General features: G+C 40.7%; 1 protein-coding gene across 4 annotated transcripts; it reads left to right on the top strand.

Moving 5' to 3' along the window:
- Positions 1–374: 374 nt before the first annotated feature.
- HSD17B3 (hydroxysteroid 17-beta dehydrogenase 3) lies at positions 375–26,194 on the top strand. Of its 4 annotated transcripts, XM_075488655.1 has the most exons (13): positions 427–552; positions 2,212–2,400; positions 2,661–2,707; positions 2,855–2,994; positions 8,709–8,784; positions 15,258–15,365; positions 16,097–16,164; positions 17,356–17,391; positions 19,537–19,571; positions 22,851–22,932; positions 24,577–24,642; positions 24,943–25,092; positions 25,777–26,194. In XM_075488655.1, exons 4-13 carry the CDS (start codon positions 2,974–2,976, stop codon positions 25,885–25,887), a joined length of 753 nt encoding a protein of 250 aa, XP_075344770.1. In that variant the 5' UTR covers positions 427–552; positions 2,212–2,400; positions 2,661–2,707; positions 2,855–2,973; the 3' UTR covers positions 25,888–26,194. The 4 variants fall into 4 exon arrangements, with proteins under 4 accessions (XP_075344768.1, XP_075344770.1, XP_075344769.1 ...); XM_075488654.1 differs by lacking the exon at positions 2,855–2,994; XM_075488657.1 differs by lacking the exon at positions 2,212–2,400 and having other exon boundaries at positions 491–552.

Here is a 26,194-nt window from a genome sequence, read left to right as displayed (position 1 = left end):
GCTGATGTGTGTTATCCTCAAGGTTTGGACTATTCTTATCCAGGGTTTTGGTTTAGACCCGTCTTTAGTCTCTATGAATCCTAAACAATGACAATAAAAATATTTTTTTTCTTTTTGTTCTTGGGTAGTTTCCAGAGAAGGAGTGAAACCTTTTCTCTAAAGCAAGCACCAGAAATCATTGTTTAGTTTGGATTTTTTCAGTAGATTACAAATCTGGGTGTAATGTAGAGATGTTATTCTAATCTAAACCCTGGACATTCCTTGGAAAAAGAAAATCACATGATTTGATTAGACTTCTCACTTCTCTGCCAGTGCTCAGAGGCTAGGAGCGTGCTGGAAGGAGGCATTTCCCGGGGAGAGAGTGACTGATTCATACTAGCTCACTGCCTTCGCTCATCATGGAAGCATTCCAGCATCAGCTACTCACTCTTATTGGGGGTCTCATCTGTTTCTGTACTCTAGTAAAATGCATCAGATTGATTAAATATATTTTCCCACATATCTGGAGTGCTTCGCCTCAGACTTTCTTTCGATCGCTGGGAGAATGGGCAGGTAAAGGAAACTTCCTCACCTCCTTCTTCTTCTTGTAACCAAGTGATGCATTGTTAAGTTACTAATCGGGAGAGGTTTTGCTTGCATTTCTTTACCCTGTCCCTTCAGAACAAAACACAGTTTCCACTAGGTGTGGTTTGCTTAATTTCTTTTTGTTTTCTCCTAGTAACTTCGGTTTTATGAGCCTGAAGGTTTTGCGTACTTGGGGAGAATAGAAAAATAGTCAAACTGGTAACAGCTCATGCACCTGGTGTATAGATGTGAATTCTCTCCCCATTCCTACTTCTGATGTTTTTTTCTATACTGCGAATGCTTTAGTTTTAATAGCATTGCCTATATCCTCAGTTTCCTGATATGTGAAGCAACTAGTTTATGTCTAGCATATGGTCTCCACTCTTCAAAGCAACTTTTCTTTGTTCCTGGTGACTTTGCTCCAGTCTGTTTTTTCCAAATTGGTGACCTATCCTTAATGGTATCATTAACGAGCCAAATCTACTCTCTAGCCTAAAAACTTCAAAGGCTGCAACTTGGCAGTACTTTTTAAAAGATATTACGCATTCTCATAAAATAACAGAAATGTTTAATAAACACCTTCTTCTTCCTACTGATCATTGATGCTTTTCTTAAGCTCGTTAGATTATCAGTATTAAGCAAGAGTGAACAGGTACTGCATTGTCTGAGTTCCTGGGCTACAGATGTCACTGATGTGGCATCTTGTTTAGAAGTGACCCAAACAGTACTCTTGTGCTTCCTTCCTTTGCCCTGCATTAGAGACGTGATGTGTCTGGATTAAGTACGTGTTTAATAAGCACATCTCTGAGTGGATTAATAAGAAATTAAATCCACCCCTTTGCAGAAGACCTGCCTGAGTACCAGCTGCTTCTGAAGCAATACGTAGGTCTCATTTTGATTTAAGTGAGACAAGGACCTCTGTTCTGTGCGTGAGGTGAGGAGCAGCGCATGGAACTTTCTGTGTAAAATCCTTGTTTCCACTGAAGGCTGAGAGGCTTGTTTCCTTCAGTGGCCCTTTTGTGCTCTATGCTTTTATAAACATGAAGTCTTCTGGGCCCAGTAAAATTCATAAGGCTTGGATGATTTGCTGTATCACGTCATATGAGGTCCTGAGAATCATGAAAATTAAAGTTGGGAGGTGGAAGCTTGTTTTCCAAGAGACTCATGCTTTTCATCTGTAGGTCTCCTAGAGAGTTAAAGATCCACTGCTGCTTCACTGAGGGGTCTCTTTTCTCTGTGCAATGAGAGTGTAATTGCTCTTCTGTTGGCAAAGAACCTAACCATTCAAAATCACCTTGCTTCCCCAGTGTCTTTTGCAATTTAGAAGTCCTTAATCCACATTTTTAAGCTATTGACTAATTTTCAATTTTGCTCTGAAAACTTACCAGGTTTACCTTAGAATTGCTTTATTGCTTTCCTCCTTTATTTATTTCTTCTTTATTTCTAAGGTGATAAGGATTTTCTTTCTATAGTTCCTCTTTAGTATTTGTTTGCGTAAGTTTTAAAGTTCAGCGTGCTTTACAAATGCTGAAGCTTGTTTACTTTCCCAGTAACAGTAAATCTAAAGGTAAAATGAATAGGACAGCTCTGAATGAAGAATGATTTATAGATGGTGGTAAGTTTGCTGTGATGTTTCTTTACATACAGATTTCTTGTGTGAGAAAGTGTTATATCATCTTCGGTCACCAGTTAGTCCTTATCACCTACCATTCTGCCACCAGCATATAAGTGAACGACTTGCAAAGCAGAACTTATAAAAATATGTACATGGAAGAAAATACTACCACCTCTTAGGCAATTGACTTGTTGCTGAGCATCTCCCCATTGAAAATGAGAGTAAGAACTACCTACTGCATCAGATAGGTTACTGTGGGGAGTGTTTTGCTTTGAAGACAAAATGTGCTAAATGAAGTAACAAAAAGATGAAAAAGTCAGAAGGAAATATATTTTTAAAAAGATTGATTCTGTGCTTTAGTAGAAGCATTTAGGCTGCAACATTCAGGAAACACAGATGATGAAGATTAAAGAATTCAAGAAAGAGCAAGCTAAAGCAGAGCTACAAATGTAATCCTGATTCTTCTTTTTACTTTCTCCAGTGGTCACAGGAGCAGGAGATGGACTTGGAAAAGCGTATTCCTTTGAGGTAAGAAAGCTTACTTACCCTTAAGTTTATTTTGACAAACTGGCAATTGCTACCCCTTCATCAGTCTCTGCAAGTTAGTAAAATTATTCTAGGATTCAAAGCCACTGTGACAAACATGGTACTAATCCTTCTGCTCTGTATGTGCAGAATAACATCAATCAAGTTCTGAAAGGAAACTGGTGCTGCATTTCAGAGGAAAGTAATTCATGCTTCAGTGGTCTCGTCAGACCAAGGAAATAAAATGGAAACACTGAGTAATCCAAAAGATGTCATATTGTCTGTCCAGGGTAGGAAGTCGCCTACATTGTCCCTTTTTACCCAGTTTCACAGCTAATCTGCTTTTTGACTTTCAGTGGGGTGGTCCAGCATTAACACACAAAATGTAATTTTCTAGCCTTTACACTTGCAAACACATTTTTAAAGAAATACCTGAAACAACAAAAAAAGGAGAAATCCATGTAAATTAATATAAACTACAAGTTATGGAAATTATAAGGAAACCTAATGGTTTAATTAAGAATTGGTAGCTCTCGGAGCCTGCAGGAGGAGAGAGGAGCTCTGTGCTGACCCTATAGCTGCTGCTGTGCAGAGTCACTACCGCAGTCCCTCTCTGTTCACCCATGCTAACCAACACTGAAGGCAGGGTGGCCTTGTACCGTCATGTACCAGCCTTGCAGTGACTGCAAGTTGCAGTGCCTTGCAGTTGCAGTGACTGAACGGTAGATTTTCTCTTTGGCGTCTTCATTTAAAACTGGCTTCCTTTCTAGAAGTTAAACAGCAATGCTTTCGTCAGAGCTGAGGTGACCAGGTGAAAATTAGCAGCCTGTAATATGCAAGAGCTTAGATGTGATGCCTTCTGCTCATAAATAATAAAATCTCACAGGAGCGGAAAATGAGTTTGCTTTTGAATTAATTTACGGGATTTTTAAGCATATGGGTTGTTTAAGCACCTACCTTGTGATTTTCATTACTGGGAGTGGCAATACAATAACTACTTTTGAAGGTGCATTGAATGTAGGATTCAATGCACAAATACCAGCTATTATAGTTTAACGTTTGGCATAGTTGTGATAAAGATCACAAGCTCTCCTGTGGGAAAGAAGGGAAAATGTTGCCTTCCGTCTACTCACTGCGTTGCTGTAGCGATGAGCAAACAGGAAGGGTCTGATGAATACTTAGGTCAGGGGAATGGGATGGGATCAAGACAGGGAGAGGAAACACCACGCCTCTGGGTGTAGTCACATGGACGTGCAGCTTGCTGAACTGACTTTTTGTGTGAGCACCTGGTGATATTTTATCCATGTGAAGGCTGCAGGCACCTGTGAATGTCTAGATCAGAGCCTCTGTCATTGTTCTGCTTCCTTTGTGCTATATGGGTTATGCAAGAGTAAATCCCATTTAAAAGGCCTGTTATAGCATGTGAATGGCTGCTTTACACCATGAGAAAAAATAAAACAACTACTGTGGGGGTTTTTTTATTAAACTTGGCTGGAACTGTCTAGATTTTGTGGAACATTTGTTCATTTTTTTGGCTTTTGTGGGATGACTGAGAGCCATCTTTATCCATGCTGAGATGTACCTTCCTCCCCAGGTGGTCCCTTTGATTGAAGCTGTGCTCTGCTACTGCTCTGTGGGGCAGATCCCAAGCCCACACCACATGAGCTCATAGCTTGGCACGTCATCTTGCTGGCTGAGGTTGAAGCGCACACTTGTGTGTGGCTTGTGGATAAATAAATCTGACCCTGCTGTTTTAATGTCTGTGTACCTTTGGAGTTTCTGGCTCAGCACTACTGTCTTGCTGGTCTGATGTCAGGGTACAAAATTCTCTGATGTTCTTCTGGCCTAGGTCCCTCTGGTGTTATGGGCTGATGTGAAGGCAAACCTTGTTTGATGGCCACAGTGTCTGCTTTTCTAGAGTTGAGCTCTGACACCAGGTGATGAGTCTCTTTCTGACATCCTGAGCTCAGGCATGGGCTGATAATGAATCACAAACTAATGTAAGTGCTCCACACTTGCTGGTAGTATATGGTATAGGAGACTAAGGAGAGCAGTTCTTGTGTTTTGGAAGGCTAGTGTGATGTGGCTTGCTTTCTTTGGTGTTTTATGTGGAAATCCCTGTAGGTGGTTCATGGGGTAAAACCCAGCAGACTGAGGTCCAGGGAAAGATTACAGTATTTACTGGTTCACTACTCTTGTTTCCAAGGTTTATAGCTAAATACAGGTCTCTGCAAAGTCTATTAAGCTCAAGAGCTGACTGGGGCTGTGTGAAGAGCCCGGCAGCCGTGAGGTCTCAGAATACTATTTTGTCGACGCCAGGACACAGATTTGTCAGATCAAGTTATTGTCCCTTTCATTTTCTGAGCTTGTGTTGACAGGCAAGCACACACACAGCTTGCGCTTATCCTCTTCTGCGTGAAAGTCCAGGCTTCCGTGAAGTCTCTGTCTGTATTTCTAGCACATCAGGGTGATTTTGAACGACTGGCCTTCTTGACCATGAAGACCCCGACCTTTTAACTGACTGCTGTGATGTCAGAGTACTGGGATTTTGGATCTAGTTTGCTATACCTCAAAAGCCAGGTTTCTGTTAGATTTGGTCCATTAGTTCTTGGGCTGATGGGGTTTAGAGTCACCAGACTTAGAACAAGGAACAAAAATCTGTCAGCTGTGAGTGTGCTGCTAGGCTGTCACGTCTCTACTCATCTGTTAGCATTTCAGGTACTGCTGCAGTCTTGTTTGTTCTGTTTTTCTTATGTAATAACTACAGATGTGCTTTAGCATCTGTTACTGGCTTAGCACCTCAAACACACTGGGTTTACAGACAAGGCCATGCCATACTCTGAGACTTATGGTTTCGCCCTTGCACACTTCTCATCTGATGTCAGGGCACAAGCAGGATGTTGGTGGCTCACATGGTCACCATTTTTGTTATTGTTAATAGCTCATAACTCTCTTATAAGTCGGGCCAGTGCTTGTGTCTAAATCAATGTTCTAGCAGACCATTTTGAGACAGGCACTGCATTCATTTATTTAATACAAGAGTTTCTCAAATCTTAAACCTTTGTTTCATTTCCTGAAATTGTGCGTAGTATTACCAACAATATAATACAAGCTAAATGTGATCTGAGTTTTCCTGCTCCAGTTGCATATGTAGTCTAATTTCTCCACTGTGTCCTGGATTTATTCCTGGAAATACTGCTATTCTACTTGTGTTGTACAGGTGCAGAGCTAGCAGAAAGCTTGTAGAATCCTTCTGCCCTGTTGTCTCAGTTCTGGTCTGCTGGACCAAAAAGGGTTGAAAGATTTGAATCATAGAGACCTTACAGGTCTGAACCCCAGGCAAGGAAAGAAAAGGGGTGAAGCACTGATGCTGTATCAGCACAATCCTGGAGAAGAGAGAAGAATCTCTTTTGTAATAGGTAGAAATTTACAGTAGGCAGCTACAGATTCCATAAAGCATTATTAGGGATTTTAAATTATTGTAGCTAATGATTCATGTAGAATATAACCGATTTGTCAGTGTAACTGTAGTAGTTACATGCATGGTTTGAATCTAACACCTGTATCTTACCTTTCATGAAGCTTTATTGTTTAAAAATTCACCTCAGACTGAGCTGCAAAAATGTGCTAGAAAATGCAGAGTGACTTTATACTAATTTAATGTTGGTTTAAACTTTTTAAAAATGAGTTTGTGAGATTCCAGAGTGCAGATCCTGATTGATCTTTCTTCATTGTTAGCCCCATTTCTAAATGCTAAGTCATCATAATTTGTTATGGCTGGAGTCAGTAATAATGATCTTACATTTTAGCAGTCTGAGAAGTTCAGGAGCATTTTATTCCTTTGCCACTGGGAGTCAGGATCTCCTAACACAAGCAGCTTCACTTTGCACTGCTGGGAGCCAGTGCTTATTCTTAACTGTGAAGGGAAATACCATCCTCTAACGTCAAAGCCTTTTTATTTTAGGAAAATGTTTTGTGGTAAAGGCGTCTACACTAGAAGTTACCTTTATTTGAAATGCGGTAGTGTTAAAACTGATTTAACCTTTGCTGTGGATGGCCAGGAAATTCTTTTCTAAGCACTGTTCTTTTTGTTTGCTTGAGGGCCCTAGGAAACCTATTTCTGAAAAGAATGCGTGCTTCTGGTGTGTGGAAGCAAAAAAGAGTAGTCGGGTGTGTAGCCTTATACTTCTGGTTAGTCTGGTATACAGCAGCAAGGGAGAGTCCTCTCACCTGACGGTTAACAATTTTGTAAGATTGCCACAGACGTGCTTTTAGCTGAAATACAATGCAATCTTAGCAATAGGAATAATTTTTTACTTAGGTTTTAGGAGACACAGCTGAGTTGATAGTGAGAAGCCCAGTGAACCAGAACTTTGTTTTTATTCTGTATATGGCATGGTTGATATTTGGTTTTGGGTTTGAAGCACAAAAATTAAAATAATCCCCATCTGAACACCCCCAAATGGCAGAAAGGAGCAAGCGACCATGGAAACGAGACCATGTCTCCAATTGGAAATGGCTTGAGTCAAGCTCATTGTGGACAAAGGGAAATCTGCCAGTATGTAGGCAATTAGAGTTCTCTTCCTGAGAACTTAAAATGGAGTCCTTAAAATAAGCTTTCGAAACTCCCGAGTGTCTAAGTCTGTGCAGGTCTCTTTGGAGCACCCGTCAATTATGTGAGAGGGTCGCCAAAAGCACAGAATTGTGAGCATGGTCTTTGTGCTGAAAATGCAAATGGTTGTGGCTGATACATTTAATAGACGGTCTGCCCCTCGTACTCTCGGTGTAGTGAATTTTTGAACAAAGGTCCTTATTCCTTAACATTCTCTGCATTGTTTCAGAAGAGCCCAACAGGACAAACTGTTTCCTTCAAATAGGTTTAAGGAGAAAATGTTGCAGGGAGTCAGCTATGGAAATGAATGGGTCTTCAGTGTGTGGGCTTCACCAGTTAGTTTCTTCTAAGCAAACCTGGTACTTTCAGATAATGTTAGCTTTATCTTTAGTGCTGACTAATTTAGCTCTCTTTCTCCTTGCTCTCATGGGCATTTTTCTAGTTTCAGCTTTATCTTTCCTTTCTTTATGCACAGAGCTCTGTTCAGCTTCTGCTTGTTAATAACTTAGTTTCACAAGCTGGGGCCATGTTTCTCTCTAAAGCTTTGCCTAAAACTCTTTAACTGATGGGAATGGGAGGCCTCAGAAAAACAGGAGAAAACCGTTCTCTATTTGTTCTGCATTTGTTCTGCACGTGGTAATACCAAACTGACTATAAACAGACTGCTGTGTTAAATAGTGTTCGCAGCTATAAACTTCAGCTATGGTCAACATCTTTGTGGATGTACATTTGTGTGACTGTATTTTGAATTTTTATGCATGAACTTCACCTTTTTTCCTTGGTTTCTTTTTTTTTTTTTTTTTAGTTTGCATCTAATAAAAAAAACCCAGTTAAATGTATCCATCTGACCTGCATGAGATTTTATTTCTATAAAAAAAATACGAAGAAAGTCCAAATCCTTTCAAACTATCGAGGCTTCAATTCAATACACTTTGTCTACTTCCTCGGGATAAAAAAAATGTGAGGGTGGAAGGTGATGTTGTAAAATGACTAGGAAGTCATCAACATATTTGGCCTCCCAAATCCAAGTTGAAATAAAAATGTGTTTCTGGGAAATGTCACATTGCTTTCACTCCCTGCAGACTTTCATTCATTTGAAATTGGCTCAGCTTATTTTTTTTTTCATGTTATTGGGGTTTGATTGTTGTCCAGTATATTTTTCTTGTAAGGGTCCGAGATTGTACAGTGAAAGAGGTATTTTAGAAGACTGTTGGAAACCTGAGTATTGTTTGGCCTGGTTTTAATATCTGTTGTTTTCCCATTAGGCAAGTGGCAGGAGAATGAAAGCAATTTAAAAAAATCCGTAGTTGTTTTTATTGCAAAATTGGAAAAACTGTAAAGATTCTTGTTAACTTACTGTTTTCTAACAACTTTTATATTCCTCTCTTGTAGCTGGCAAAACGTGGATTAAATATAGTTATGATAAGCAGAACTCTTGACAAACTGCAGAGAGTAGCCTCTGAAGTTGGTAAGTGTTTGTCTCAGACTTATCTTCCTGTTTAGCAGGCTAGCTTTACAGGTATGTGGAGGTCTGTTTCCTCGGTACAGTATCTGGTACAGTAGGGCACCACATATTGCTACAGATATAGCCCCAGGTATTGCTCCAGTACCACAAGTAATTTCTGGTATTACTGTGTTGCTTGAACCCTTCTGGTCATGGGTCGCTTTAAAAATACGTGCTATAATTCAAAAAGTGCAATAGGTTGGATAAAAAAAGTGAATGTGTGTTCTTTACTGGCTTCAGCTGCCCTTAAAATCTGTAAATACAGGCAAAGGAGATATAACACTAGAGTTGTCAGAGGAATCTATGAAACAGTTTATGCTTGGGATAGACAGGTTACCTTTAGGCTAGTTCTTGGAACATAACAGAGGAGTAAAAATTAAATCAGTGTACCTTCTTTAAGGTTTTCAAGTTATGGTTGGCTTTTGATAAAGCAGTTAAATAGTGTGTCTTTAGAATTACTGTTCTCTTTCTTTTCTTCAAAGGAAATTAGCCATTTACTGCAGGGAATGGCTTGTTTAAATAAGTTAAGATTGACAGTTAGGATTTCTTTAGGAGTCAAATGAGTTTATATCCTCCATTAACTTTAAATATTGCTGAAATGGAGGTTATTCTTCCCACTGTCTCTTTTTCTATTCATGGCTTCTATCCACCAGATTCCTTGACTTACAGGTTCCTGTGTTAAGCATGTGTCCCTCCAAGACTACACGTCTGTCAGAAAGACTTGCCATTAAGCAGGCTTGGCAGCTGGCTCCAACAGAGTATCGGGTCCAGGATCCTTATCTGCAGAGACAGCACTGGCTCTCTCAGGGATGTGGCAGTCTTGAAGCGGGTGAAAAAGTCTGTAACTTCTGAACCTGCAGCTACTGAAATCAAGGACTGGGCTCTGAAATTTTCTGTCCAATTTCTCTCCCTTTTTTCTTAGGGATAACTTATTTTCCCTTGGGAAGCAAGGGGTATCAGAGGAGGAAAGCACCAGCTCCCTGAATAGTCTCTATAAGCAGGCGTATCCGTGAAACCAATGTGACTATGGCCTACACTAGCCCCTCTTAAGTAAACAGCCATAAAAAATTAACTTCTGTGGGAATTAAGCCAGCTCTGGTGTCGTTGTTGCATTTCTTTGCAGCTAAATGTTAGAGAATTAAAATAATAGCAACCTGGAAAAAAAAAAGGCTAAGGAGTTTTTATAGTTTCTTTGCATTGTAAATTATAATTAGAAGGAAAGAATGAAAACAGTAAGATTCCTGAGACTAACATGGCTAAGTAAAGAAAAAAAGTGGTGGAGCCCAGAAAGATAACATACTGTAAATTCCTTGCACTATGATATTTTATAAGGCCATCCACAGACCCCCTTCCTAATCGAGGCCATACTGCGCTGGGTTGTGTAGCAACACGTAAAGAAGGACTTGCCCTGTCCTGAAAGGTACTGCTGAGATAGCCTGCGAACACTCCTACGCCTTGTGCAAAAGTGACCCGTGACTTTTCGCACGTGAGGAAGCTTCCCTGACTGCAGCAGCACTATTCATGTAATCCAAGGTGCGGGGAGGTGGATGGTGTGAGCCCAGGAGCTCAGCCTATGCCGATCAGGTTTCTGTGCCGTGTTCAGCTGGGTTGTGGGCATAAAGAGGTTTCCCAAAGCTTGCTGAAATTGGTGGTGAATCCCAGTGAGATCTTTCCATTGTTTTCAGTGGGTTTTGGCTGAAGCCCAGAGTGACTCGCGTGTTACTTGTTGTGTCAGGTTGGGAATGAGAACATAACAACAAGTAGATGGCACAAACAAAAGGCCGGAGAGGAAGATATAGTGATGAAAAGCATAGAGTATCTGATCTGGAGGTCACTAAAATCAGCAGGGAGCTCTGGATGTGGGCTTATGTGAAAGGTTTGGAAATGTTCCACTGATTCCAATTTGCAGACTCAGGCTTTACTGTAATTAAGCTAAGCCGTCATTGGGAAGGAAGAAAAGTTAAACTTACTGTGACTTTATGTGAGTAAATAGACAACAGAAACTAAAAATGAAGCAGCAACTTAACCAGAATGGTTTTACTCTTTTCTAAATTTTCTAATTCTCACTGACTTTTTCTTTCTAAACTGCGTAAACAAGCAATGTCTCTCTCCAAGCGGTTATCATTACCCTGAACTAACATGCAAAGATTTTAAGGCATGGAGAGATAGAGACAAAAAGTTTGTTGTATGCTGCGTAAATCGGTTGTAGGACTGGACACATTACTCGTGTTTCCTTTTTCTTAACAGCTACACCATCCATATATCTTTTTCCAATCAGTTGGACACCATAATTAAAAGACTTGCCTCCCTTTTCAACCTGACAATATTATTTGCGTAATCATACTGTCACGTTCAGTTTGGATACTGAATAATGTAAATAAAAGGAGTCTAAAGTGTGGGTAATTCCACAGACCTCAGTGTCTGGCTTTCAAACAGTCCCGTGGGCCACAGGTGTGCCTGGGAACAGCTCTCAGAGCTGTAGCAGGCAGAAATCCACCTCAAGAATCTTAAGAAAATTATTTCTCTAAAGAAGCACTGGAATTGAAAGCCAGATTTCCATCCACTCCGACAGGAAAGCTCTTTTAGAATGAGACAAAAGATAACAAAGTAAGTCTTGTGGAGGGCAGACAGAGAGGACCATTACACCAGGTATGCTGCTCATTTAACACATTTAGTTTTGTGGTTGTGATTAAACCATAAAACCAGGAGATTATGATGGAATGCTACTAACTGCACTCCTTTTTTATTTCTTCTGCCTACACTTCCTAAGCAAGCTGTACAGATGGAGCTAGGTCCTGATTGAAAAGTTATACTTTAGGATCTATTTATATGACCAGGGTCTGTACTGTTTAGCTGTTAATGCCAAACAAACAAAAGCCACTTCTGTAAGGCATAAAAATTATTCACAACAAGTATGGGGTTTTTTGAGATTTAGTTGTTTTGGTTTTGGGGTTTTTTTGAGAAGAAACAAATCTGTATTTAAGGAAAGATAAGGCGTGTGATCCTCATAAAGCAGTAGAAAATACAGCTACACCAGTTTAGACTAGCTGAGCATGCAGTTCATGAATTCAGGTTTGGTGAAATCATGTCTGTTAGTATAGAATAAAGCAGTGAATGTAAAAAAGCACGCCACAGGATTGTCAAGAACCAAACCACTAAGACCTGTAAAGGTGCTAATTCATTTAGTTGTCCCCCCTGCTGCGGGTCCAGTTTCCAGTCTGGTCTACTGTGTCCTCCGCCCCTTGTCCTTCCAGAGCTAGCTCCGAGAGCTAAGCAGCTAACAAGCTGAGATCACTGACTGGCACAAAACAACTCACTTGGCACACCCTTCCTTCATCCTCAAAGGCTATTAAAAATGCATGTTGTGTCTTGCTGATCACTTGAGGTAAAGCATTATTGCTCAGGGCTGTTTTCCCAATAGGCACTACTGCATAACAGAGCACTTCAGGGCCTTGACCGATGGTCTGAGTGCTCTGGTAGCAATTCCCATGTTTTTTTGTTCACTGAGTTTGTGTTCTCTGGTATCTTCTATCATCTTTCGCAGTTCTGCTTTTACACTCATGCTTCTTGTTTCTCCGCTATTTTCTTGTTATTTCTGAAACTGAGTTATCTTCTATTTCTGAGGAGATACGTTTCTCCAAAAGACTTTGGAAATGGAGCCAGAACTTGTGCTTTATAATCTAACAGAAATTTTCATATTTCCCCCCAGTCTTAAATTTTTTTTAAACCTCTTTCTGTTGTTAAAATAACTTCTCATTTTGCTCTCCTCTCTGAAAATTTCCACTGAATATGAATGCCGTCTTAGTCTGAGTGCTTCTCTCTTCATGTTCAAGTTTTGCTATAGTACTTCAAAAGGGTCCCCTCTTTCTACAAAGATCAATTCTTGTGTTGCTCAGGCATTCATTTTGCTACCTTAGGTTTTCAGATGATCTTCATAACTTTCATAACTCTCTAACCAGAAAAGGAGAGTTTTTGGCAGACTGCATGTCCTGACCAACTTCATGCTTCATCCTGATTTATTCTCCTCTTGGTAAATTTCAAAAGGCAGCACATTATCCTATCTGACAAGTGGGATTCCCAAGTGATCTGAGGTCAGAAGGAGTTAGATGTATCCTTCTTAATGATACATTTCATAACACATCAGATTAAACAACTCAGTTCAAGTTTTTAATTTTCCTTAAATTAGTTTTCTCTTCATTTTTAAAAAAGACAATAACCTGTCCTGATGTTTGAAAACCTAGACTTTTTTGCTTCTGGCATACTTAGGACCTTTAAAAAGAGTTGGAATTACTTGTGTCTTCGAAGACAGTCATAAATCTTTGTCACAGAGAGGGAGAGACATAAGAAACATTGGAAATTATTTTTTGGCTCTCTCCTTTGCAGAATTGTTATCATTTTCTGAAGAGCTATCCCTGGATAATTCATTTATCAGCATGATAGTTTTATTGTTTTTTAACATATTGTTTTATTCTTAAATGAGACAGAGGAAAGCCATCTGGAGTACTTGGTTGTTGGCTGACAGTGCTGGTTGCAGCAGTACAGTTCTGTACAGACAAGGGGATGCAGAGAAAGTCCAAATGGTTTGTTTGATCCTCATTTTTATGTTGCTCTAGATTTGGCTGCCCTTCTCATTGCCCGCAAGAAAGATGGCCACAACATCACTACACTTTTTAAGACCATCTCGTTTTGTTTATAGAGCTCTTCAATCAGAGGGTCACCGTAGGTGTCTGCTCCAGCTGTTGCTCTGTTCTTTCTCTTCGCTGCATTTACACTCACAATGTCCTTTTCTTTATAGTTGTACCATTTCCCCAGCCGGGGACCACTAGGGGGTCATTTGCCACTAGAGTTGCTTTTATAGGTTGAAGGTTCAAAGGGTGTTTTGTCCCTTTCATACACACAACTGCAGCGTGGAAAGAGGGCAAGAAAAAGGGCACTCCTTCCTCCTTTCTTCTGTCATGGAGACAGATGTCCTCTAAAATTGCACACAAGACGCAGCCCGCATTTCAGATCTGGAGTCAGACGGTCTGCTGTTTCCTCAGGCCACTTGCGTTACTCGGGTAGCGTAAAGTGCTCGAGACTTGCAGTGTAGTGAGAGGCAAGGAGGCAAAAACCGGGAGGGAAAAACATCCTCTCACCCTCCAACGCAGGCCCTGTTTTCTTGCAAACTGGCCTGCTGGAGGCAAAACCAGCTTTCTGCCAGCCTTGCTCTCCTGTGGGAGCTGGTGCAAGGCCTCTTCCCAAATCCTGAACGTACACAAGGGATGAGGCAAGATTTCTGGGTAGACATTAGCGAGTCTGATTCCTATTCAAAGCAACGCTCCCCGTCGCCTGTATGATAAAATCAGGCTCCAAACAAGCAGAGTCAGTTTCCCAAACAGGACGGAAAGCAGACTTTCTGCCATCCCCGTGCACCTGAATTCCTGCCACTTGCAGCGAGTCTGCAATCCGATCGTCTACTGACATTTCCAAGCTCCTCTTGTCACTTTTTCAGCAAACTTCATCTGGATTTCAGGTTGCCCATAAAACTTGAAAGCAGGTTTAGTAGTAAGAATTTACAATGTGAACATCTAGTTAGAAGAGGCCTTAGCGGGCCCCTTTAAAGGAGAACCTTGCCTTTAAAATGAGTAAATAAGAGCCTCTACCTCTTTTCCTCATGAAATTTCATTGAAAATATGAACAGCAATAAATCAACTGCTGAGAAAAATGGTAATGTACAGCTGGGCTCCACTCCTGCATAGCAATGACACTGGAAAAATCATACACATTTCCCTTTCCCTTCTGTGTAAGTTGACCTTGTAAAATTTAAGCTATACCCTCCCTTAAATGCCTTTTAGTCCTGCAAAATCCTGGGAAGGTTCAGTCTATAGGAGTGGAAATGTCAAAATAGGAGAGGAATTGCTTGAAAATAATGCAGAAGATACTGCATCACATCCAGCCCTGTTTTCCCCTCCTCCTACATGAAAAGATAAGCTGTACTTGTTAAAATGTTCATCTTATACATAAAAACACATTAAAACAATTCTGCAAAACTGTGCTTATGTAGATCCCACATTCACTTGTCTAAAGTATGCTGACAGTGTTCATTTATAAATATTATGATAACCAGGGGAAGAAGTCCTGTGTTGTTTATTTCTGGGGTATTTTTCTTACTGAAGGACCAAATGGTGTTTAGATTTTGTGAGGGAACTTCCGTTGATTTCAGGGCATAAATTCATCCTATATTTGCCAGGCCATTTCCTTAAAAACAACTGGGTACAGTGAGAGTGTTTTGCTTGTGTTTTGATCTTTCTTAAAGCAAGGAAGTTGAAGCAATTGCTTACTGTACAGCAGACATTACTAAATGAGACATCTGATTGTTTCTCTCATTACTTAATTACAGCTCTCCCTCTCTCTGGGTAGATGCAAAGGGGTTTTCTATTTTTTTTTCTTAATTACAGAGCAAGCCACAGGTCAAAAGGTGAAGGTTATACAAGCTGATTTCACCAAAAATTCAGTATATGAGAACATCGAAAAAAGTCTGCAAGGCTTGGATATTGGTGTTCTGGGTGAGTCACTAAGGTCTGTTAATTGAAGAGTATTTTATGGCTGCAGTGTATTAAACTGAGACTTGTATAAATGATGTGTCATAACAACTTGTTAGCCAACACTTAAAACCAAGCATACAGCTGCCTAATGCATTCGAGCATTAGTTATCATGAAGAAGTTTTAAAAGTGAATTAAGATTCTCCAAAGGCTTCCTGTTTCTCTGTACAGAGGCTTCTTTACTGTGAAACCTCTTCTGCTGCTTTGTAAGCAGTATCCAGCTTGTGGGGTAACTTCTTCCCTGTTTGGCCTCAAGGAATTAATTTTTGCTATTGGGTGTTTTACAGCTGTGTGCAATTCTTACATTCAATCTGAAATGAGCCTGTGGCTAACACTAATTGGTACGATCCACACAGCAACAATGAAAACGTGTTTTTGGGGGAAGTTTGGCTTTTTTTTTTTTTTTTTAAAGAAAATCATCCTTTTAATAGTGAAACAAATGAAACAACAACAACAAAACACAAACAAACAAACAAAACCCAAAACTGTAGCAACAGACTGTTTTTCTGTTCCCTGAAGTCAGTGCTGGTCAGTACTGATGACTTCAGTGAGAACAAGACTCAATGCTAAACAGCATTTCTCTTCACATAGAGCTCAAAAGCTTCTGAGCCTCGAGGAGAAGCCATTTGTTTAACTAGCTGAACTATGCACTTTGTCTAGATTTGGTTCTTATCATTGTGTTTCCTTTGATTAGTTAACAATGTTGGAATGCTTCATAATCCTCTTCCGTGCCGTTTCCTTAATGGACCAGACATAGATGAGGTAGGATTACTCTGTGGGTTTCTACTTCCAATATAACAATGAGGAACTGTAATTCCACTTAACAAGGGACAGATTCTGCCCCTGCTACAATCAGCACGTATTTAACTGTTCAGTTGAGTGGGAAAAGAACTGGGCCTGCAGGAGCACATTTTGATTTATTTTTAATACTCAGAAGAGCTTGCAAGAGTAAAAGAATGGTAGATTTCAGCTAAATTGCAGCAAGCCCTCAGCAATGGAGGGGAGAGCGCAGCTGGCCTGGTTGTAGCAGGGATCAGCAGCCCCTCTGGCTCACTGCTCACATGTAATGTAATGGGGTCCAGCCTGGTCCCAGCCACAGCTGAAGTGTTGGGTTCTTGCTACTATTGTTAAAACTTACTTTCTTTGGAACACCATTGTTCAAGTATGTGAAAAAAATGAAAAAATAAACCTAATTTAAACACAGCTTACTTTTTGGGGAGAATTAATTTACACGTGTAGAATGGTTTGATAGGATTAAGGACGTGATAAAGTTTTTCATTGCCTTATTGTTATTTACCTCTATAGTATTAGCCATGAAAAAAACCAGAGTTTCTAAATGTATTTCTTGCTAGCACGTGTCTCAGGATCCCTTCAGTCTATATATCATCATCTACTACAAACCAGAGATCTCCAAGCAGGCTGCTTCCCTCAGAGCCGCAGCCGTATGTCGGCACCTCTGCTGCTGCTGCAACTTGTGTTTGCTTGCTGGTCTTGGTAGGATGTCTCTGCACGGCAGTGCTCTTGCTGCACAGACAGTCTGCCTCTGGCACCGAGAGCCGCTCAGTCTCAGCCCGGCACCTCTGTAATTCGTTGTCTGTTTGCATCCGGCTTGGTTTGCTGGTGCCATCACCGCCTGGACACCGGCCGTCCGGGTTTCGCCACGTGCAAAGACGTGGCTGGGCAAAACGGAGGGCACAGAGTCAAAGGGGTGCAAAGCAGATTTGAACGCCATGTTTAAAATAAAATGAGTCAGGGCTCAGCTGCCTTTGAGTACCCCTATGATGAGCGCACATAGTAGGCACCGCCAGTGACAATCGGAGGCAAGCAAAGCAGCTCTAACAGCAGCTGCCTTGCTAGAAAGCTTTTCAGTTGGCGTTGCTAGCTTTGTTACCACGATCAGCTTCAAACTTTCTGAAGTTATCTATGAACTTACTGTTTTCTTGCTTCCTGCAGAACCTCGTCAACTGCAACATAGTTTCTGTTACAAAGGTATGTGGCACACTGGCGTCTAGCTTCCATCTGTAACTGCTTTATTGGAAAAAAATTAGTCCCACACAAGAGCAACCAACTAGCTTTCCTGTGTATTTTCATGTAATTTATCCACAGATAGTAATTTTCAGCAGGAACGTCAGCATTATTTTAGGGACCCCATCTGTTTTTACTGCCTATGAAATATTTTGATCAGAGCTGACTGGAAACATTTTAACACAGTTGCTTGGTTGAGACACATCATTACACTGCAGCTGAAACATTTTGCAAAAACATGTTGGTTTCGGTAAAGGGGGAGATTTGTTTCAGAATCAAAATCTTTAGGACAGGAAGATAGGCAGTTTGACTTCCTGTACTGTATCTGCATTTTTGACACAATTCTGTTCTGTAAAAAATATTTTTGTATCGGTGCATGACAGAAGCTTATGGAGTTGACTCCCAGTTCTGTATTGGTACCTCTTGTCAATTTTGGTTAGCTGTTTCCCTTATAGGAATAGTTAGTATTTCACGCTTTCCACCTCTGATTAAGATTTGTGTTGCTCTGCTGTTTGCAAGCAGCACGTTAACATGAACAAGAGCAGAACAAGAGCTTTGTAGTTCATCTCAACCTTGGTTAATATCTTTCTAAACATGACATGAAAATTATCAACAGATGTTCGTCTTTCTTTGGCTAGAAAACTTTACTTCCCAAATTTGTACTGCTGCTTAATGACTTCAAATAATAAATCATGTAATATCAGTCAATTGAAACAAATTCTTCCATTAAGTAGTTTGGTGAACTTTCTGTTCCTAGGTTTTATTCTATTTATACATCAAGAGAAGAGAAATATCTGCAATATCTGAATGCTATATATGCATGCCTCACAAAAAACAGGGCAAACATTTTGTACCCTCTCAGTCTGGATACAAAAGGGTTCTCCCTTTATCATTCCTCACCTTACACATACCTCGGAATCAACCTCTCCTGCCTCACCAGGGCCTGGGGATTCCTTTCCCCCACTGCTGCAACCACGTCCTTTTCAGTCTTTCACGAACATTCACCTTCCTCCAAATTACAAAGAAGAAGTCATGCTCCTAACCAGCATTCCTCATGGTTAGGTCCAAATCATCTTTAAATCTGTTTGCGTTTTTTTTCCCCCCTGCCTGCCTTGATTCCTGCTAGGATCCTGCTCACCACTTCCTGCAGTGGGATGCCCGAGCTCCAGGTATTCCTGGCTCCCACAGATGCCAGCAGGATTTTCAGCACTGCAAAAGCAGGACCTTTTCCCATGTTTTCCACTTTACTTGGAAATTCTCCTTCACCCAAGCTGATGTGACCCACCTGCATTGTCATCCTTTCTGAAAACGAAGCTTGTGAACCCCATCCTGCTCCTACTATCTTGTGCACAATGACACTACTGAAAAAACAGGGAATTAACAAGGACTGAATTAAGCTGCATCATTCTTTTGCACTGCTTTTCATCACTGCCCTTTACAAGTTCAGTCACACTCTTATCCTGAGAAGAGTCATACATTATGTGTGTTTTATAAAGAGTTAATAGTATGAGTATGAATTCCCTAGGGACTTAGGCTTATTATCAATAATACTCTTCAAACACAACAAACAGAAGCAGATTTCTTACCTAAAGATGGGTTTAATTGCAGTTTAAAAATCACAGGTGTGATTAAGTCTATTGCTAAAATAAGAATGAGTGATTAAATAATTAGCATCAAAAATTATCCTAAAGCTCTCTTTGGTAGCAGAAAAAAAGTTTTCGTTTCTTGATTTTCTGCTGTTTTCTGATCCAGGTAGAGCCAGAACTGAAAATGCAAAAACACTATGAAGTTGACTTTCTCCTTGCAGTTATGATTCAATATTGAAGAATGATTAAATTCAGATACTGTTGAAAAGCTTTGGATAAGCATAAGACTTTCACTGCTTAGAAGACTAACTTTTGGAATTTTTTTACAAGTCATATGATTTGCAGGCCATTAGCATTTCTAAAATGTTTTCCAAAACTTTGTGCCACATTTTAGCTGTTTGAATTGTATACCTATTGCTGGGACTTGAGCAAGTGGAAATCTTGTGAAGAAAACAAGATCAGTTGAAAAATGCAATCAGAAGGAGGGAGAATGGATGTAATTTTTAATATATTTGTCTTACAGATGACAAAAATCATTTTGAAACAAATGGCGCCAAGGTAAAAATTTTTTGTAGAACTTTCAGTAGGTTTTAGCTGCTACCTCCAGTTTATTCAGTGGTAGCTACGCTTTTTCATTATTAACTGCTGCACTTTACAGTATGTCAATCAGTAAGATTTTCTTCTGTTGCTGTTAGTGTTAGCTTCTGTTTGCTTTCGTCGCAAAGTAAGGAGTGGGGTGAGCAAAACCACTGCCATGGACTGCCGGAGGGCAGACTTTGGCCTGTTCAGGACACTGGTTGAGAGAGTCCCTTGGGAGACAGTGCTGAAGGGCAAAGGGGTCCAAGAAGGCTGGGCATTCTTCAAGAAGGAAGTCTTAAAGGCGCAGGAGCAGGCTGTCCCCATGTGCCTTAAGATGAACCGGTGGGGAAGACGACCGGCCTGGCTGAACAGGGAGCTTTTGCTGGGACTCAGGAAAAAAAGGAGAGTTTACCACTTTTGGAAGAAGGGGCAGGCGACTCAAGAAGAGTACAGAGATCTCGTCAAGTCATGCAGAGAGAAGATTAGAAAGGCAAAAGCCCAGCTAGAAGTCAATCTGGCCACTGTTGTAAGAGATAATAAAAAATGTTTTTACAAATACATTAACAACAAAAAGAGAGCCAAGGAGAATCTCCCTCCTTTATTGGAATGGGGGGGAACATTGCCACCAAGGGTGAGGAAAGGGCTGAGGTACTTAATGCCTTCTTTGCCTCAGTCTTTAGTAGTCAGACCAGTTATCCCCAGGGAATTCAGCCCCCTGAGCAGGAAGACAGGGACAGAGAGCAGAATAAACCCCCCATAATTGAGGAGGAAGCAGTTAATGACCTGCTATGCCACCTGGACACTCACGAGTCTATGGGGCCCATAGACTATGGGGAGCCACCCGAGAGCACTGAGGGAGATGGCAGAGGAGCTTGCCAAGCCACTCTCCATCATTTATCAGCAGTCCTGGTGAACAGGGGAGGTCCCAGATGACTGGAGGCTTGCCAATGTGACACCCATCTACAAGAAGGGCAGAAGGAGGATCTGGGGAACTACAGGCCTGTCAGCCTGACCTCGGTGCTGCGGAAGGTTATGGAGCGGTTCATGCTGAGTGCACTCAACAGGCACGTGCAGGCCAACTAGCGGATCAGGCCCAGCCAGCATGGGTTCAGGAAAGGCAGGTCCTGCTTGACCAACCTGATCTCCTTCTACGACAAGGTGACCCACCTAGTGGATGAGGGGAAGGCTGTAGATGTTATCTACCTGGACTTCAGTAAAGCCTTTGACACGGTTTCCCACAGCATTCTCCTGGAGAAGCTGGCAGCTCATGGCTTAGGCAGGTGTACTCTTCGCTGGGTAAAGAACTGCCTGGATGGCCGGGCCCAAAGAGTGGTGGTGAATGGAGTTTACTCCAGTTGGCGGCCGGTCACAAGTGGTGTTCCCCAGGGCTCTGTGTTGGGGCCAGTCCTGTTTAATACTTTTATCAATGATCTGGACGAAGGGATTGAGTGCACCCTCAGTAAGTTTGCAGATGACACCAAGTTGTGTGGGAGTGTTGATCTGCTTGAGGGTAGGCAGGCTCTGCAGAGGGACCTGGACAGGCTGGATCGATGGGCTGGGGCCAGTTGTATGAGGTTCAACAAGGCCAAGTGTAAGGTCCTGCCCTTGGGCCACAGCAACCCCATGCAACGCTACAGGCTTGGGGAAGAGTGGCTGGAAAGCTGCCTGGCAGAGAAGGACCTGGGCGTGTCGGTTGACAGCCGCCTGAATATGAGCCAGCAGTGTGCCCAGGTGGCCAAGAAAGCCAATGGCATCCTGGCTTGTATCAGGAATAATGTGGGCAGCAGGACTAGGGAAGTGATTGTGCCCCTGTACTTGGCATTGGTGAGGCTGCACCTCGAATGCTGTGTTCAGTGTTGGGCCCCTCACTACAAGAGAGACATTGAGGTGCTGGAGCGTGTCCAGAGAAGGGCAACGAAGCTGGTGAAGGGTCTGGAGCAGAAGTCTGATGAGGAGCGGCTGAGGGAGCTGGGGTTGTTTAGCCTGGAGAAAAGGAGGCTGAGGGGAGACCTTATTGCTCTCTACAACTGCCTGACAGGAGGTTATAGAGAGGTGGGGGTCGGTCTCTTCTCCCAGGTAACAAGTGATAGGACGAAAGGAAATGGCCTCAAGTTGCTCCAGGGGAGGTTTAGGTTGGATATTAGGAAAAATTTCTTTACTGAAAGGGTGGTCAAACATTGGAACAGGTTGCCCAGAGAGGTGGTGGAATTACCATCCCTGGAGGAGTTCAAAAAAAGTGTAAACGTGGCACTCTGGGACATGGTTTAGTAGGCATGGAGGTGTTGGGTTGACAGTTGGACTAGATCATCTTAGAGGTCTTTTCCAACCTTAGTGATTCTATGATTGTATGATTCTATTCTAGGGCTGTGTGAATGAATGATAGGAACTGCCACAACTTGTCAGTCAACTGCAGAACAAGACAGAAAATATAAAATATAGGTCTGTGTCCAGTAAAAAATGCAGGTGTCGCAGAAATAAAATGGCATGTGATGGGTCTAATTAGGCAAGAAATGGTATTTGAATATATTGTCATATTCTTCTAAGAGTGGTAGCTGGACTTGGAATAATAGTTTTCAAGCTCTGGAAATCCTTGTACTACATCAGAGAGATTAATTCAGCTATGCAATTAAGGATCCCTTTTCTCCTTTTAATACAATATGTATTTTAGATATGGGGGTCCTTAAACCAGAAGTTAAGGTCTTCAGATGGCGTTTCTACAAAACATTGTTAACTACTGCATTTTAGAGGACAGTGCATGCCTTTTGTTTTGGCAACAAAATAAATTCTTACTATTTATTTGTTTTGTTTTGTTTTTTTTTCTTGGTTGTTGCTGAATGAATTGTTTTTAGTGATTTGTACAGGGAATTGTGAATAGGGAAGCTAAAACAACAGATGCATGGAGCAGGAAAAAGAATGTGCTGGCTAATGAGCAAAGGGGACCTACCAATTACTTAGGAGCATAAAATCTTTCCTCTGATGGCAGTTTTTGCTCTATTAGATGTACAATAGCATGTACAATGTTCCCATGGTTCTGATTGCACTAGGCATTTAAATTTCACTTATGACATTATTCCTAACTGTTTTAGACTTAATTGCACCTAACTAAACCATAAAAATTGGGTCTTTTGAAACTGTAGTCTACAGTATAATAGGAGAGCTATGCCTTCTGGGGGAAAAACGTTGTTTTCAACTTGTGCAGGCTTTTACTATAATACTGTCAAACGTAAACTGAATGTAACTGTTTAAATTAAATTTCAGACAAAAAGGTCTTATTCTGAATCTGTCCTCTGGTCTGGGTACTTTCCCTTGTCCATTATACACAATGTACTCAGCTTCTAAGGTAAGTAATTCCCATTGCTTTATAAAGAAATCCCCATCAAGTGTTTACCAAAGCATTTGTGTCAGCAATATAGGGCCAGGTTTTCAGGACATAAATCAGTGTTGCTCCACTGAAATAATGAAGCGATGTAAATGAGCACTAGCTGAGAACTAAGAATCAGTGAAGCTATGTAAAGGAAATCAGTTGAAGGTACGTGTGATCATTGGAACATTTTTGCCTTTGGTTAAATAGTATTACACCGGTGCTCACAATCTGTCCTCATTCTGGGAAGTGGTGATTTTTACCAGGCTGGTTTAGCTAGTTTACTCAAAACTGTAGATGCACAAAAGTGCTAGATTTTGCTTATGGAACCAAGAATAAAATTCCTGGTAGGTGCATAGTGAGTTGCCTCACTTCATAGATTTCACTTTGAAATTTTGCTCTGAATTAAAACCCCAGAGCTCATAAAAATGAAAAGTGAATTATTTTCACTGAAACTCCAAAAGTGACTTGCTCAGCTCAGGTTTGCTCCAAATTAAAAATTCTAACAATGTTTGTTTGAACATAGCTAAAGTTCCACCTGGTAAGAAAAAGCTAGTTATTCTTGGTAAGAAATTTCAGTTTTCCATTTCCTTTTTCTCTTTTTAACGTAAGTTTCTCATTACTCAAAACTTGAACTACATTCAAACCAGAAAATTTTAGTTCCTTAAAAAAGTTTAGTTAATGTTATTTCCAAGTGATAAGGTACATTGGTTGTATTATTTTAACTTTTTTTCATTCTTGGGTATCTTTTACCTTTGTTTCTTTTTAAATGGACTTTTTTTGCAATGCCCTGAAAGGAAACTATTTTACTTGTTAGCATATTGATGTTTCATGCAATATCACGACACTATCGGTGTTTAAATTGTAAGACCTGTCAAATGATGACTTTGAAACACTGTCATTTTCTCTCCTTAGTAGGACTTTTATATTTCTAATTACAGAGTAGTCATCCAATGTTGTCAAGTTTCTGAATATTTCTCAAAGACCTAACTCCTAAAATCAGTCTTGAAAGAAACTCAACTTTTACACAAGGAAGTTAGTATACGTGTACTCTTCATGGTGTGGAGAAAAACTTAGAAAGATAAACCCTAAAGGCTGAAGCACAAAACCCCCCAAATTCCCAAATACATGACTTTGAAAATCACATTTGTAGGCTATGCTCATAGGTATACATGCTCATGAAGGCATGAGTTGTATTTCGCTCCCCTTCTTATTGCAAGAGAAACAGTAGTATAAGCCTTGAACTGCGAGGGTAGGTGTCAGCCAGAGGTGAGAGCTGCATGAAACAATAGCTAGAATAAATGGGACTCAGGCATTTATATCTCTGCATTTTCATAAATGTGACAAAGCTTTCAGTCCAGTCTGCAGTAGTACTTGTTTCGTGCCTGGTTTGGGCCAATGCTAGGCTCCATCTTTTCTGGTGCAGATAAACAGTCAGTCTTGCCATTGCTTATGTGCACCAGCAGAAAATGTGTCTTGAAAAGTTAATTTCTATGTTTTTCACCACTGCACGGTGCCTTAGGTTGTATGTTTTTGTTAAGGACCTGTTCACACATATTTGTGAGCATATGTGAAAGTACTTAGTTTCCTATGCTAATGGTATTTTGTTTTATTTTATTCTAGGCTTTTACAAGCACTTTCTCCAAAGCACTACAGGCAGAGTATAAGGCAAAGGGAATTATCATACAGGTGATGCTATATCTTGCCATATTTGCCTTCATTTTAACAAATTCTTCAAGAATATCTGAGATGTTTAAATCTGTATAGTGTAGCCATCCTTGGTGAAGTGCTGGGTGACCCTGTCAAAGCTTTCTCTCTTCCCTGTATGCAGCTATACGCTTTTTTCCTTATTCCATCATAGTACCATTACTTATTCCCCATACTGTCTTAATCCATTGCAAATATCTGTTATAATTTGTCAGATGCTGTAGCATTCTGCAGAGTGAATGTTAGATGACATTACACTGTTGTTATGATTTCTTATTTTAGGTAGTGGCTCCTTACGGTGTTTCTACTCCGATGACAATGTACCAAAAACCTGGTCTTATTACAAAGACGGCAGAAGAGTTTGTTAGTGAATCACTGGATTATGTCACCTTTGGAGATGAGATTTTTGGATGTTTAGCCCATGAAATTCTGGTAATTGAATTTGATAGTGTGTAAATGGTTCCCAAAGGCAGAACCAATGCTCCCTGGGCTCAGAAGGTTCTTTTGACTGATTTCAGAGACCTTAAGGTTGGACATCAGATGAGAAACAGTGAATAGGTTATTAAGGCTCATACAGCACCAGTAAACTATGAAGGGTGGAATACACAAGTAAAGTACAGTGGTATCAGCACAGTGGTATCTCCACTTTTGTGTCTTGAGCTGAGCTCAGTTCAGTGTCTGGTTAATCTTTATCCTTTCTCCAGCTGCCTGTTTTCATGACCCTATTAGGAATATTTCTGAGACCCCTACTCCTTTACAGAAATTGGCCAGCAGATTCAAAAGTTATTAGTGGGGAAGGGAAAGGACATAAAACCAGACTGTGCTATCACATAAACATGATTTCCTTAGGATACCAAGCTAAAAAAATAGAATAAATATTTATACATGGCAGCAGTTAACGATGAGCATTTAATGAAAGTATAGGGACAAGAACAGATTTGCTGAACACTGAGAGGAATGAACATTTCCTTCTAAGAGAAACATACATAGTGAAAGTATAAAGTGAAAGCTTTTGCATTTACTGTTTTCTATGACCTTTCTGAACACTCAGCTATTCTTTCAAGCGGTTCCTATAACCCTTTGTCTTTGTATTGTTTTTGCTTAATTATTCTGCAGGCATGTGTCCTGCAGTTCGTCCCTTTATGGGTATTCCACAGCGACAGACTTCAGGAAGCAGTCCTGCATGCATTTACCAGTTATCTGAAGAAGAGGTGGAGGAAACCCTAACAGAGTCCTTTTTTTCAGAAGATGTACAATGGGAAGCCCCAGCAGGATGCATTTTACTGTGTCTCTGTGTGTGTGAATGTGGAAGGAATCAAATGAGTTTGAGCCATAGCTCCATCCAAATCACCTATCAAGCGATAAGTGATTTGATCCAATGAATCTGTTAAGCAAATTTATTCCTGTCCCTTTCCAAAGGCCGTAATATTGCTAGAGCCATTCTGGTGACTTCTGTGGGCCTTAGATAGGTTCTAAGAAATCTGTGTTACTATTTTAACGTAAGCTTGGAGGCCACAAATATTTACACTTATTT

Source organism: Mycteria americana, chromosome Z (assembly GCF_035582795.1).
Source record: "Mycteria americana isolate JAX WOST 10 ecotype Jacksonville Zoo and Gardens chromosome Z, USCA_MyAme_1.0, whole genome shotgun sequence".
NCBI classification, from domain to species: domain Eukaryota; kingdom Metazoa; phylum Chordata; class Aves; order Ciconiiformes; family Ciconiidae; genus Mycteria; species Mycteria americana.
The sequence above is the reverse complement of the archived record's forward strand: the minus strand, read 5'-3'. Positions and strand labels throughout refer to the sequence as shown.